The sequence below is a fragment of the Mustela erminea genome, chromosome 17 (assembly GCF_009829155.1).
Source record: "Mustela erminea isolate mMusErm1 chromosome 17, mMusErm1.Pri, whole genome shotgun sequence".
NCBI lineage: Eukaryota > Metazoa > Chordata > Mammalia > Carnivora > Mustelidae > Mustela > Mustela erminea.
Genome location: NC_045630.1, coordinates 46672803 through 46688163, shown reverse-complemented (window position 1 = coordinate 46688163; position 15361 = coordinate 46672803). Strand labels below are relative to the sequence as shown.

The following is a 15361-nucleotide window of genomic DNA, read 5'->3' as shown; positions in this document are numbered from 1 at the left end:
AAGAAAAAGGAACCAAATAAATAAAATCACAAATGAGAGGTGAGAAATAACAACCAATACCACAAAAACACAAATGATTATAAGAGAATATTCTGAAAAACTGCATGCTAACAAATTGGACAACCTAGAAGAAATTACTAAATTCTCAGAAATATAAACCTATAAACCAAGATTGAAACAGGAAGAAACAGAACATTTGAGCCAACCAATTACCAGCAGAAAAAAAAAAAAATTGAATCAGTAATCAAAAAACCCAATAAGCAAAAGTCCAAGATCAGATGGCTTCACAGATGAACTAACCAAACATTTTCTTTTAAGATTTACTTTTATGTTTTGAGAGTGGGTGGGGATGGAAGGGCAGAGGGGAACTCAGAGAGAATCCAAGCAGACTCCCTGCTGAGCTCTAGAGCCTGATACAGAGCTGGATCTCATGACACGGAGATCATGACCTGAGCTGAAATCAAGAGTCGGACGCTTAACTGACTGAGTCAACCAAGCACCCCTCTACCAAACATTTAGGGAAAAGTTAATACCTATTCTTCTTAAACTATTCCAAAAAATAAAAAAGGAAGGAAAGCTTCCAAATCCATTTTATGAGGCCAGCACTACCCTGATACCAAAACCAAATAAAGACACCACAAAAAAGAGAACTAGAGGTCAATATTTTTGATGACACAAAAGACACAAAAATGTCACATGGACACAAAAATCCATAACAAGATATTAACAAACTCAATCCAACATACATTTTTTAAAAATAGTCCCCACAATCAAGTGGAATTTATCACTGGGTTTCAAGGGCAGTTCAATATTCACAGATCCATCAACATGATATATCACATCATTAAAAGAAAGGATAAGAACTATAAGATCATCTCAACAGAAATTGCTTTTTTGACAAAAAGCATTTGATAAAGTACAACATCCATTCATGATAAAAGCCCTCAACAAAGTAGGTTTAGAGGGAACATACCTCAACATAATAGAGGCCACATATGAAAAACCCACAACTAACATCTCCCATAATGGGGTAAAACTGAGTTTCCCCTAAAACTGCTTTTTCCCTAAGGTCAGGAACAAAACAAGGATATCCCACCACTTTTTTTTTTTCTTTTAAAGATTTTACCTATCCACCCGACAGAGAGAGATCACAAGTAGGCAGAGAGGCAGGCAGAAAGAGAGAGATGGAAGCAGACTCCCTGCTGAGCAGAGAGCCCGATGCGGGGCTCAATCCCAAGACCCTGAGACCATGACCTGAGCCAAAGGCAGCGGCCTAACCCACTGAGCCACCCAGGTGCCCCTATCCCACCACTTTTATTCAACATAGTACCAGAAGGCCTACCCACAGCAATCAGAAAACAAAAGGAAATAAAATACATCCAAATAAGTAAGGAAAAAGTAAAATTGTCACTATTTGCAGATGACATGGTATTCTATATAGAAAATCCAAAAGACTCCATCAAAACCTACTAGAACTGATCGACGAATTCAATTTGTAGGTTACAAAATCATAGTACAGAAATCTATTGTCTTTCTGTACAACTATAATAAAGCAGCAGAAAGAAAAATTAAGAAAATTGTCCCATTTCCAATTGCACCAAAGATAATAAAATACATAAGAGTAAACCAACCAAAAAGCACTGCACTTTGACAACTGTAAAATACTGATTAAAAAAAATTGAAGATGTTATAATGCAATGGAAAGACAGTCCTTGCTCATAGATTGGGAGAACAAATATTGTTAAAATGTTTACACCACTCAAAGCAATATACACATTAAATGCAATCCCTATCAAAACACCAACAGCATTCTTCACAGACTGAGAACAAACAATCTTAAAATTTATGTGGAACCACAAAAGACCCTGAACAGCCAAAGCAAGCCTTGAAAAAGAAAAACAAAGCTAAAAAGGAAAAACAAGCTTAAAAAAGAAAAACAATTCCAGATTTCAAGTCATATTACAAAGCTGTAGTGACCAAGACAATATGATACTGGCACAAAAGTAGACACACAGATCAATAGAACAGAATAGGAAACCCAGAAATAAACCCACAATTATATGGTCAGATAATCTTTGACAAAGCAGGAAACAAAATTCAATAGGAAAAAGACAGTCTCTTTACCCAATGGTGTTGGGAAAACTGGACAGCAACATGCAAAAGAATGAAATTGGACCACTTTCTTATGCCATTTACAAAAATGAATGCAAAATGGATGAAAGATCTAAATGTGAGACATGAAACCATAAAAATCTTAGAAGAAAGCACAAGCAGTAACTTCTCTGACATCAGCCACAGCAACTTTCTAAATAGATCCCTGAGACAAAGGAAACAAAAGGGAAAAGGGAAAAAAAGAGCTTATTGGTACTACATCAAAATAATAAGCTTCTGCACAGCAAAGGAAACAATCAACAAAACTAAAAGACAACTTTTGGAATGGGAGAAGGTATTTGCAAATGACACACTTTAAGGGGTTAGTATCCAAAATATATAAAGAACTTATAAAACTCAACCCTCAAAAACAAGATAAACCAATTTAAAAATGGCCAGAAGACATGAACAGACATTTATCCAAAGAAGACACACAGATGGCCAACAGACTTACAAAAAGATACTCTTCATCACTTATCATCAAGGAAATGCACATCAAAACTACAATGCAATATCACCTCACACCTGTCAGAATGTCTAAAATCAACAACACAGGAAACCACAGATGTTGACAGGATGTGGAGAAAGGGGAGCCCTCTTGCACTGTTGGTGGGAGTGCAAACTGGTGCAACCAGTCTGGAAAACAGTATGGAGGTTCCTCAAAAAGTTAAAAATAGAATTTCCATATGACCCAGCAATTACACTAGTTGGTATTTACTCAAAGAACAAAAACACAAATCCAAAGGGATCCATGCACCCCTATATTTATAGAAGCATTATATAGAATAGCCAAGATATGGAAGCAGCCTAAGTATCTATTGATTGATGAATGGATAAAGAAGAGATGTTATAAAATGGAATATTACTCAACCATAAAAAGAATGAAATCTTACCATTTGCAACAACATGGATGAAGCTAGAGAGTGTAATGTTAAGTGAAATAAGTCAGAGAAAGACAAAAACCATATGGTCTCACTCATATGTGGAATTTAAGAAACAAAACAAATGAGTAAAGGCAAGGAGGGGGTAGAGAGAGAGAGAGACAAACCAAAATAAAACAAAACAAAACATGAAAAAGGACTCTAACTGTAAAGAACAATGTGATAGTTACCAGAGGGGAGAGAGGTGGCAGGGGGCAGGGGAGATGGGTAAAATAGGTGATGGGGATTAAGGATTGCACTCATCACAAAGAGTACTGGGTGATGTATGGAATTGTGGAATCACTATATCATACACCTGAAGCTCATATAACACTGTATGTTAACCAACTGACATTAAAATAAAAACTTAAATACATACATACATTCAATCTAGAAAAAAAATAGAGTGACACCAGCAAGATGCCAGAATACAAATTTCTATTTTTCCAGTCAAAGAACACCAATTTTGACAATCACACACAGACAACAACATCTTTCTGGGAATTTTGGAATCTAGCAGAAGTTTCAGCACACTGGTAGGGCAAGAAGATCCAAGAGTGGGTGCGTTGAAGTGGGTGAGAGGAACAGTTTTAATGATCTGAGTCACTCCTCCCCCAAAAGTGGCACAGTTCAGTGCCAGGAAAGACCCACTCAGCCTGCAACTTCTCCACTGGGGCAAAGAGTGTATGAGTTAGAGTCTGGCTTTCTCAGCTGTGTGGGTCTCTGACCAAAAGGCCCATTTCTTTCTCACCACATCCAGAATACTCAGGTGATCTTCATGACTGATGGGATTGGGGAAGGCTTGGAGCACAGCAATCAAGCCTCAGAAGTCATCAAGGGACAAAGATCCTATTAACTTCTTCACACTAACCACTGGGGATGACTGGCCTGCTGATCCTCCTCACCTAATAGCACCCCCAACATTCTGCACACCCACTATCCATTGGTCAGCTCCTTGTGTATGCCCCAAAGGTAGTGAAGGCAGCAATTTTTAGATGCCTAGTGAGCATACCTAGAAAGCCAAACTGACCCCACAGGAATGGCAGAAAGCACATAGTTGAGCATTCAGCTTTGCACCCAGCAAACACGAAGCTGTCAGGACCCTGACTGGCTTTGCAGGGTTGAAAGAAGGCAGGCAATCTAAGAATCCCCCCACATACACACACACACAAATTGTAGCTAAACATAGGGAGCAGATGTATCCATTAAAATGTTCTTTAAAAAGCCTCAGATCCCTAACAGGTGTGACAGTATTTCTCTCCCAAGTCTCTCTAGTTCCAGAAAAGACTAGAGGGAGTAGGAGCTTCTTCAAAGATGAAGACAGCAAGGCAAGAATTGAAAGGACATGAAAAATCAAGGAAGCATGACACCACCAAAGGAACACAATAATATTCCAGTAACTTACCCCCCAAAATGAAGGTCTATGATTTTTTCTGATAAAGAATTCAAAGTAGTAGTTTTAAGGAAGCTCAGTGAGCTATAAGAAAACACAGAAAGAGAATTCAAAGAAATCAGGAAAATGATGAAATAGAAATCATGAAAGGAACCAAACATAAATTCTGGAACTGAAGAATACAATGAATGAAATTAAAAATACAACAGAGGGCATCAACAGCAGACTTTATGAAGCAGAATAAAGAATCTGTGAAGAGAAGGCATTTGAAATTTTCTAGTAGAGGAGAACAAATGAAGAAGAATTAGAGTAGAGAGAGCCCATATGAATTACAGGAGACTATCAGAGGAAACATTTTAGGCATTGTGGAAGTCCCAAAGGAGAAGAGATGGAGAAAGGGAAAGTTTACTTAAAGAAATAAAAGCTGAGAATTTATAAATCGAGGAAGAGATATAGACTATCAAAATCAAGAAGCTCATAAGTCCCCAAACATATTCAACCCAAAGAAATAATCTCCAAGTCACCTTACAATAAAACTGCCTAAACCAAAGACAGAGAGAATTTCTAAAGCAGCAAGAGGGGAAAAAAAAAAATGCCTCATATATAAAGGCAGTTCTATGAGAGGTGTTAATAGTGATAAATACCTACACTAAGAAAAAGAAATGATTTCAAATATTCAACCAACCTTATGCATCAAAAAAATGAGAAAAAGAATAACAAACTAAGCCTAAAATTAGCACAAGCAAGGAAATAACAGAAATCAAAGAAGAAATTTGTGAAATAAAGACCAAAAAATAATCAACAAAATTAATACCTACCTATTTAAAAAGATAAAGAAAATTGACAAATTTAAATCTGATTAAGAAAAAAAAGATCAAATAAAACACAATGAGAAATGTAAGTGGAGATAGTCGACTGATGCCACAGAAATACAAATGTTCATAAGAGACACCAATAAACACTTACCAATAAGTTGGATAACATAGAAGAAATGGATAAATTCCTAGAAATTCAAAACTTGCCAAAACAAATCAATAAGAAATAGAAAATCTGAACAAACCAATAACAAGGAACAAGTCTGAATCATTAATTTGAAATATCTCTGCAAAGAAAGTTCTGGAATCAAAGTTTTTATTGTAATTTAAAGAATTAATAACAATTCTTCTCAAACCATTCCAAAAATTTGAGGGCAAGGGGCACTTCCAAAACTACTTTACAAGATCAGCATTACTTTAATACCAAAGTTAGATGAGGACACTAAAAGAAAAAAAAATTAGAGGCAGTATCACTGATAAACACAGATACAGAAATGCTCAACAAAATATTAGCAAAGTGAATTCAACAGCATATTAAAAGATTCATACACCATAATGAAGTTGGGTTTATCCATGGACCTTAAAAATAGTTCAACAGATGAAAATCAGTATCACAAACCCTATTAACAATACAAAGGATTAAAATCATATAGTCATCCCTTAGGGGCACCTGGGTGGCTCAGTGGGTTAAAATCATATAGTCATCCCAATAGAAGAAGAAAAAGCATATGACACAATTCACAATCCATTTATGATAAAAACTCTCAACAATTAGGTATTGAAGAAATGTACCTCAACATAATAAAGGCCATAAATAAGAAGCCTATAACTAACATCATATTTAATGGTGAAACGCTGAAGACTTTTGCTCAAGGATAAGGGAAAAAACAAGGATACACATTTTCATCACTGTAGAATAAAGGGAAATGAAAGATATCCAAATAAAACATAAAGAAGTAGAATTATCTCTGTTTGTAGATGACATATATAGAGAAAACCCAAAGACTCCACCAAAAAAAGAAAAAGTAAGAATTAATAAATGAAGTCAATAAATTTGCAGGATACAAAATCGATACACAAAAATCTGTTGTGTAACGAATAATGAACTATCGGAAAGAAATTTTAAAAACAGTAGCATTTACGGGGCACCAGGGTGGCTCAGTGGGTTAAAGCCTCTGCCTTTGGCTTGGGTTATGATCCCAGGGTCATGGAATCGAACCCCACATTGCGCTCTCTGCTCAGCGGGGAGCCTGCTTCCTCCTCTCTCTCTCTGTCTGCCTCTCTGCCTACTTGTGATCTCTTTCTCTCTGTCAAATAAATAAGTAAAATCTTTTTTTTAAAGCACTATTTACAATAGCATAAAAATAATAAGATACCTAGGAATAATCTGTCTAAAGAGATGAAAGACTTGTATCCTGAAAACAATAAGACAATGATAAAATAAGTTGAAGAAGATATAAATAAATGGAAAGATAGTCTATGTTCATGGATTGGAAGAATTAATATTGTTAAAATATGCATACTACCCAAAGCTATTAATAGACACAATTCTTGTCAAGATAGCACTGGCATTTTTCACAGAAGTAGAATAAATAATCCTAAAATTTACATGGAACCACAAAGACTCCCAAAGAGCCAAAGCAATCTTGAGAAAGAAGACCTAAGCTGAAGGAAATGAAGAGCAAAGCTGAAAGCATTATGCTTCCTAATTTAAAACTATATTATAAAGTGATTAAAATAAAATGATATCTTATTGGCTGATCAACAGAATAAAAATAGAAGCCAGAAATAAACTCACAGATATATCCTTAATTAAAATTTGATAAGAGAACCAAGAACACACATGAAGAAAGTAAAATCTTCAGTAAATAGTGTTGGGAAAGCTGGATATCCACAGCCAAAGAAAAAAAGAAAGAAAGAAAACACAATATTAAAACACTAATGAAAATTAACTCTAGATGAATTAAAGACTTAAACATGACTTGAAACTATAGAAGACCTAGAAGATACATATCTTCTTGACATTGGTTTTGGCAATGATATTTTTTGAACATGATATCAAAGTACAGACAGCAAAGCTGAAATAAATAAAGCTATATCAAATGAAAAGGTTTGTACTCAGCAAATCAAAAGAATGAAAAGGCAACCAATGGAATGGGAGAAAATATTTGCAAACCATAGATCTGAGTATATGTATGTGTGTGTGTGTGTGTGTGTGTGTGTATCAAAACCACATATTGAGATCAAAACCACAATGAACTATCCCCTCATACCTGTCAAAATGGCTTTTACCAAAAAGACAAGAGATAACAAATGTTGGTGAGAATGTGGAGTAAAGGGAATACTTGTATACTCTGTGTGGGAATGCAATATGTTATAGGCATATGGAAAACAGTATGGAATTCCCCAAGAAGTTAATAGAACTGCCATATAATACAGCATTCTCATCTCTGGGTATATATCTGAAGGAAATGAAATCAGTGTCTTGAAGAAATATCTGTGCCCTTGTGTTCATTATAGCTTTATTCATAATAGCCAACATATAGAAACAACCTAAGTGTCCATTGCTGTTGAATGGATAAGGAAGATGTGATATATAGATATATATATATATGTACAATGGAATATTATTCAAGACGAGATAAAAGAGAATCTTGCTATTGACAACAACATGGTCGAACTTAGAGGACAATATGTTAAACGTAATAAGCCAGAGATAGACAAATACTTCATGATTAAACTTGTAGATAAAATCAAAAAAGAAGAAAGAAAAGTTCAAAATCATAGAAGTAGAGAGTAGAATGGTAATTATCAGGGGCTTGAAGTTGAGGGAAATGAGACGCTTGTCCAAGGCTGTAAGCCTTCAGTTATAAGATGAATAATTCTGAAGATCTAAGGTACAGTATGATGACTGTAGTTAGTAATAATGTATTGAATAGCTGAAATTTGCTAAAAGAGTAGATATTAAGCATTCCAACTACAAAATAATAATAATAATAATAAGTATGTGAGGTGATTAATGTGATTTTTAAAATCATACCCAAATGTATATGTGTATCAAATCATCTTATTGTACACTTTATAAATACAATTTTTTCAATTATATTTCAACAAAGTAGGAAGGAAAACCTATAATAGACACACAAAAGATAAGGAGATAAGAAAAAGTAAATAACTATAAGGCAAAGAAAGTCATTATAAGTGGAAGATATTGAAAAAAGCAATTGCAAAACAGAAGACAATTAGCCAAAGGTAACTAGTGAGTGTTCATCTATCAATAATTCCTTTAAATGTAAATGGATTAAACTTACCTATTAAAAGGAATATAGTACCTGAATAAGTAAAAAACAAGAACTCACTTTAGATTTAAAGACACAATAGGCTAAAAGTAAAGGAATGGAAGAAGGCATTTCATGTAAATGGCAACCAAAGAAAGTTGGAGTGGCTATACTTCTATCAGAAAAATTTTAAATTGGGGCACCTGGGTGGCTCAGTGGGTTAGAGCCTCTGCCTTCAGTTTGGGTCATGGTCCTGGGGTCCTGGTGTAAGGGCCTATTCAGCCAGAGCAGCCCTGCCCTGGTTGAACTGCAATTTTGTTGTTTATGCAGTAGAACCTAAATTGGCCCTGCTCCCCCCAGGGGGACATACTTAAAAGCAAGTCCAGGAAACCAGTCCCAGGTAACAAAGCCCAAATACAAGGATGAGTCAGGTCAGGTGGAGACATTCAATCAGTGGGGGAAGCATACTGTCCCCTAGCTACCAAGGAGTATGGGCCCTGTCCTTTGGGTGTCTTTTGGGCACCTATTCTGACTAAGGTGATAGGCTAGTTCAAATAGCTACTATGGGGCGAATTGTAGTTCAATTGGCCACCCATGTGTGACCTAGCATGACTGTGCAGCTTTCTCTGTGTATTGCAATCTTATTGGCCACATGTGTGTGGCCAGGCTCTATAAAAGGCCACATGGCCTTTGCTCTATAAAAGTTAGCCTGTGAGGCAGGGAGGGGTCACCCTCTCTGTAAGAGACTGTCCCGAATGGTCAGTTTGATTCTCGATGCTTGGCATGAAATAAAACTTTGCTTGACTTTCACTTTGTATCAATCTCACTCCTTTTATCATGGACCCATTATTGGGGGACCCAACATCGGGGAACCCAACACTGGGATCGAGCCCCGCATCAGGCTCTCTGCTCAGTGGGGTCTGTTTCCTTCTCTCTCTGCCTGCCTCTCTGCCTACTTGTGATTTCTGTCTGCCAAATAAATAAATCTTTTTTAAAAAATTAAAAATTGACTTTGCGTCTAAACTAGAAGATGTAGCTATTTTCAACATGGCAATTTTCAACATTGTGGATGCAACATTGGAACTCCTAAATATGTAAAGCAAATATTGACAGATCTAAAAAGGAGATTGATAGCAACACAATAATATTAGGAGATTTCAATACCCCACTTTGAATAATAGATAGCAAACCCAGACATAAATTCAAGAAAGAAGTTCTAGATTTGAACAACAATATAAACAAAATGGACCTAATAGATATATATGGAATTTTTCACCCAACAGTGGAAGAGTGCATTCTCCTCAACTGCACATGAAAGATTCTATACAGTATCTTTTTCAACCACAGTGGAGTAAAACTAGAAATCAGTAGCACCAAAAAGAATGGGAAAATTCACAAATGGAAAGAAAACAGCACACTCTCAAACATCAATTGGGTCAAAGAAGAAAGTGCAAGAGAATTTTTAAAAATATCCTAAGACAAGGGATGGCCGGGTGGCTCAGTTGTTAAGAATATACCTTTGGGGGCGCCTGGGTAGCTCAGTGAGTTAAGTCGCTGCCTTCGGCTCGGGTCATGATCTCAGGGTCCTAAGATCGAGTCCCACATCAGGCTCTCTGCTCAGCAGGGAGCCTGCTTCCTCCTCTCTCTCTCTGCCTGCCTCTCTGCCTGCTTGTGATCTCTCTCTGTCAAATAAATAAATAAAAAATCTTTAAAAAAAAAAAAAAAAAAGAATCTACCTTTGGCTCGGGTCATGAACCCAAGGTCCTGGGATCGAGTCCTACATTGGGCTCCTTGCTCAGTGGGGAGCTTGCTTCTCCCTCCCTCATTCCCCTTGCTTGTGTTCCCTCTCTGGCTGTGTCTCCTCTCTCTGTCAAATACAAAAATAAAATCTTTTTTTTTTAATAAAGATTTTATTTTTGTATTTGACAGGCAGAGATCACAAGTACATGGAGAGGCAGGCAGAGAGAGAGGAGGAAGCAGGCTCTCGGCTGAGCAGAGAGCCCAATGCGGGGCTCGATCCCAGGACCCTGGGATCATGACCTGAGCTGAAGGCAGAGGCTTTAACCCACTGAGCCACCCAGGTGCCCCACAAAAATAAAATCTTTTTTTAAAAAAAATCTTGAGACAAATGAAAATAAAAACACAATGTAACAAAATTTAGAAATGCTGCAAAATCAATGGGAAGAGGGAAGTTTTTAATGAAAAATGCCTACATTAAAATAGAAGATCTTATATAAACAACCCAACTTTATACCTCAAGAAACAAAGGAAAAACAAAATAAGCCCAAAATCAGAGGGAGGAAATAATAAAAATTAGAGCACAAATAAATCAAATAGAAAATAATAAAGCACCCTATTCTACCATCTCCCTAAAAACAGTCTGTATTTTCAAATTTATGTATATGTTGGGTTCTCTTTCGTTTTTTTTTTCTAATTTCTTAAAGCAGAAACAATGAGTCAATAGGCTGTCTACTCTTTTCTGTCATAGTTATATAATGGTAAAATTTCCCTCTCAGTGCTACTTTAGTACCATCTCACAAAATTTTATTTAAAATGTTTTTCTTATCATTCAATTGAAAAGACTTAATGTCTTTTTTAATGTATTTTTTTAAGTAAGCTCCATGCCCAGCTTGGATTCCAACACTGGGCTTGAACTCACAGCCCTGAGCTCAAGACCTGAGCTGAGAACAAGAGTCAGATGTTCAACCAACTGAGCCACACAGGCACTGCTTGTCTTTAAAAAAAAAAAAAAATTATGTACTTTAATTCCATATCCTGAGTGTTAGGTGTCCCACATGAAGGAATAAAATTATCAATTATGAAAAAATATGTACTCCATGTCTTCTCCTTTGATTTCTTCTTTATCCATGGGCTAGTCAATAAATAAAGCTGAATTTTGTGAAGAGACCTGGTAACTGACAGAAGTCTTCTTTATTGTTTCAAGTGAAGTTATACATAATTTGAGGATCATCATTTTGGTATTAGAAGATAAATGAATGTAATGTGTTAATCTGTGTCATACTCATCAAACTCCATTTATCCATGTGGTTTCAAGCACACAGTTATGATGACAAACACTTCAAATTCTCAGAATTGTAGTAGCTATGGTGGCAGATTCTCTGAGATCACCACCAGATTGAGATATCTCAATTAGTTAACTGAATGCTGGTGTTGCTAAAGAGATGCTAAGCACACAATATTTAAAACAAGTTCCTGGAGAGGATCCATTGCCAGTATAATTCTGGAATGCTGTAGGATTCCAGATGAATTAGACAAATTTCTAATATTTTCCTAGAAGGGATTCTGAGTATACTAAATTTTGCTTCTTTATTCCAAAAAAATTTTTTTTTAATTTTTTTTTATTTTTTTTAAACATGTATAAAGAACTTAGCAAACTCAACACCCAAAGAACAAATAATCCAATCAAGAAATGGGCAGAGGACATGAACAAAAAAAAATTTTTTTTAATGAACTATCCTGATTTAATGTCTTTGGAAACACATAGCTTATTTTCTCTGTCTCAAGAATTTGGATGATTTGGATTTTCTGGGTTTTCATCTATAAATGACTCCTTATTTTTTATATTGCTACATTATTTCAGCCTTCATAAAAATATTTACATGCTTATCTTTTCCTTGTACTTTCTCCCTTTCAGAAAGATGTTTAAAATCAGAGATAACAATTGAAAATGGATTTTTTTCTGAATCTGAACGTGAATATTCCTTGAATAAAGAAACAAAATATCAGTGTAAACCAGGATATGTAACACCAGATGGTAAAACTTCAGGATCAATTACATGTCTGGAAAGTGGATGGTCTCGTCAACCCACATGTATTAGTGAGTAATTTTATGTTCATATTCATTATCCTGATGATTGTTGTGCAAAAGTTTACTTTAACTTAATTCTTCTCTGCAGGCAAGGGCTGACATGGTTCTCATTTAAAAAGATAAGTAAAAAATATATTTTTTTACTCTTTAATCACTTGTAAGGTGGCATATCAGTCCATCTTTCAGTTCAAGTTTTCTTCCACTTTAAAACTTCTTCTGATTTAATTAATTAATTAATTAAAATAAAACATCCTGTGATTTGGAAACTAGATAGCGAGGCTTATATGTATTCTTCTATAAACTCATTTATTTTTAGCTGACATCCTTGTGCCTACTGTACCTGTTTTAAGGTGATTAAACTTTATGTCATTCTTTGTTCCCAGACATAAAAGTTACATTTTTTCAAAGATTTTATTTATTTATTTGACAGAGATCACAAGTAGACAGAGAGGCAGGCAGAGAGAGAGGAGGAAGCAAGCTCCCTGCTGAGCAGAGAGCCTGATGCGGGGCTCAATCCCAGGACTCTGGGATCATGACCTGAGCCAAAGGCAGAGGCTTTAACCCACTGAGCCACCGAGGCACCCCTAAAAGTTACATTTTTAAGTGAAGACCTGGGTCCATAGTGCATAATTTCAATTTAACCTATAGAATTTACATGTTTGATAATCCAGGGTAAATCCACTTCTAAAAAATCCTCTCCCTTAGGAAATCTGCATAAATATCTATTTATTAAAGACAGAAATGTTTCTAGATAATACCAAATGCAGTTGTGTTGAAAGATTTCCCTGTCCTTAGATATTTATGAAGATTTTCTAAGAACAATTTGTTCAGTTTATCTTATCCTCCAAAGCTACACAGTGATAGTCTGAACTGATATGTAGCATATTCACTTAGAGTAAAGTGGATATTTGAATATCCATTTCTACTGTTTTCATTTCCATATTTCTTTCCATTTCCATGTTTACTATGGGCACTAGCCACAGGGGGAAAAATGATAAAGTTTTTCCCATATCGAACTCATTTTATACTAAATTGCAATCAGTTATCCATTAAAACACTCTTATTATGGAAGAAAAAATCTCTCTCTCATTTTTCACTAGTATAGCTTTGCTTTCTAGCTGCCTACATAATACAGTATAACATTTGAGATGAATTATTTACAACCTTTATTAACATCATTCTACTACTGTGTTAGCAAAAATTGACACTTTTAACACTTTACTTCCTTATAACGAATTTTAAAAAGTTGAGTTAGCTCTCTATTCAATCTTGGTAAGTTTTAAAGAATACACAGCCATTAGGAATATATTGGGGAAAGAAAATAAGCTTATGAGCTTTGGAAATTATTATGTTGTAAAGTACAGTTTTATAGGATGTTTATTACTCGCACTGTTGAAAATTAATCTTGAATCAACCAATCTGGCCTATTTGTCACACTGCTAATGAGTTTGGCATCTTAATTCACAAAATGCTCTTCCACTTCGCTAAAGTATTGATACACCTGTAACAGCCTATTTTATTATAAACATGGGATAAACATATAAGTATAAATGAGAAAAGTGTTCTTAGAATAAATTTTTCACAGTGATAAGAAAAACTCTGTGTAGAAACATATTTTTTTCTTTTTGATTAACTTTTTCAGGACAATGATTTATCACTGGTATTAGATTCTTTTAATATGGATACTTAATTTATTGGCACATACTAATTGATAAAGCTTTTTTGACCTCCTTGGGATGAGGCTTAATTACACTGTACATTAAATGATATTAGAAATGAAACCTTGGATTCTATTATGCATTAGAATCTTGTGACCTGCCAGTATTGGAGAATGCCAGAATCAGAAACAATAGCCAGTGGTTTAAAGTCAATGACACGTTGGACTATGAATGCTTTGACGGATATGAAAGCAGAGATGGGCGTGCAGGTTCCATAGTGTGTGATAATGACGGTTGGTCTCATAAACCAGCATGTTATGGTAAGTGCTGTTTCTTCAGGTATTCTTTTTTCAAGATTAACAAAATCAACAAAACGTGTTTAAAATGTTCCGTTTTGAACAAATTTGCATTATTTAACGTCATTTTTAAGAGAGAATGACTAAAATCAGGTGTCTCCTGATTTAATGGAAACTGGGAGAACAGAATGTTTTAAAGCCCAAATACAATAATTAATCTTTAACACGGTATATTAATGTTTCCTATGGGCCATATACATGATAGATTTGTAAATAAAGTATAATAATGTTTCTTAATCCAAATGCAGTCTTTCATATTATTTTAAATGGGGTTCTTTTAGTGTATGGCATAAGAAAACCAAAATTATAGCTTCTAACAATTTCCTCAGCTATTTTGCTCTTGGAGTTTCAGCTTTTACACCTTCTACCTCGAGTGTTAATTTCTGTAGGTCCCAAAGCTCTTTCTTTTCTGACTTGGACAAGTTCCATGGACAATTATTACATGACTCTCTTTCGTGTTTGAGAATCCACTATTTTCTAAGAGTAGGAGTAAGACTTGAATCTGGGAAACTAGAGTGGATTTGTGGTGTTCCAAACCAAAGGAACAGTATATGCAAAACCTTGACAACAAAACAATATTTGGGAAAAATCAGGGTCAGTAGATTCTACTCAAGATTTGGGAGAGTTATGAACTGAGGAGGGATAGGAAGCAAAAAAGGATTATTCAGGTTATTTTCAAGGCATGTCAGCCTTTAGATTAATTTTTTCATTGATAAGAACCCATAAAGAAGTCTTAAGGAAAAAAGAATATAAATTTATTTAGATTTTTTTAAAAGTTTTTTTTTTTCTATATGTTGTACTTGTGGTGGGCAAGAGAAGATTCAGGAATTTTTGCAGGATGAGTAAGTGTGGGGAATGGGATAAGGAGATGGCTGACGAGCTGCAAAGCAGAACACATGCGAGATCTACTTTCTTGGTAGAAAACACAGCTGATGTTTACTAAATATTGGATGCAAGACAG

The 15361-nt window shown here is 35.3% G+C and overlaps 1 protein-coding gene across 4 annotated transcripts in view; it reads left to right on the top strand.

Annotated features, from left to right (window-relative positions):
* The window catches only part of LOC116576090 (complement factor H-like), a 76645-nt gene that overhangs the window by 40378 nt on the left and 20906 nt on the right, over positions 1–15361 (top strand). For 2 of the 4 annotated variants that reach the window (XM_032317898.1, XM_032317896.1), the window contains exons 10-11: positions 12213–12395; positions 14191–14364. In XM_032317898.1, the coding sequence (XP_032173789.1) occupies positions 12213–12395; positions 14191–14364 (357 nt within the window). The remainder of the gene's footprint in view (positions 1–12212; positions 12396–14190; positions 14365–15361) is intronic. The other 2 variants (XM_032317899.1, XM_032317897.1) reach the window with 1 other exon arrangement.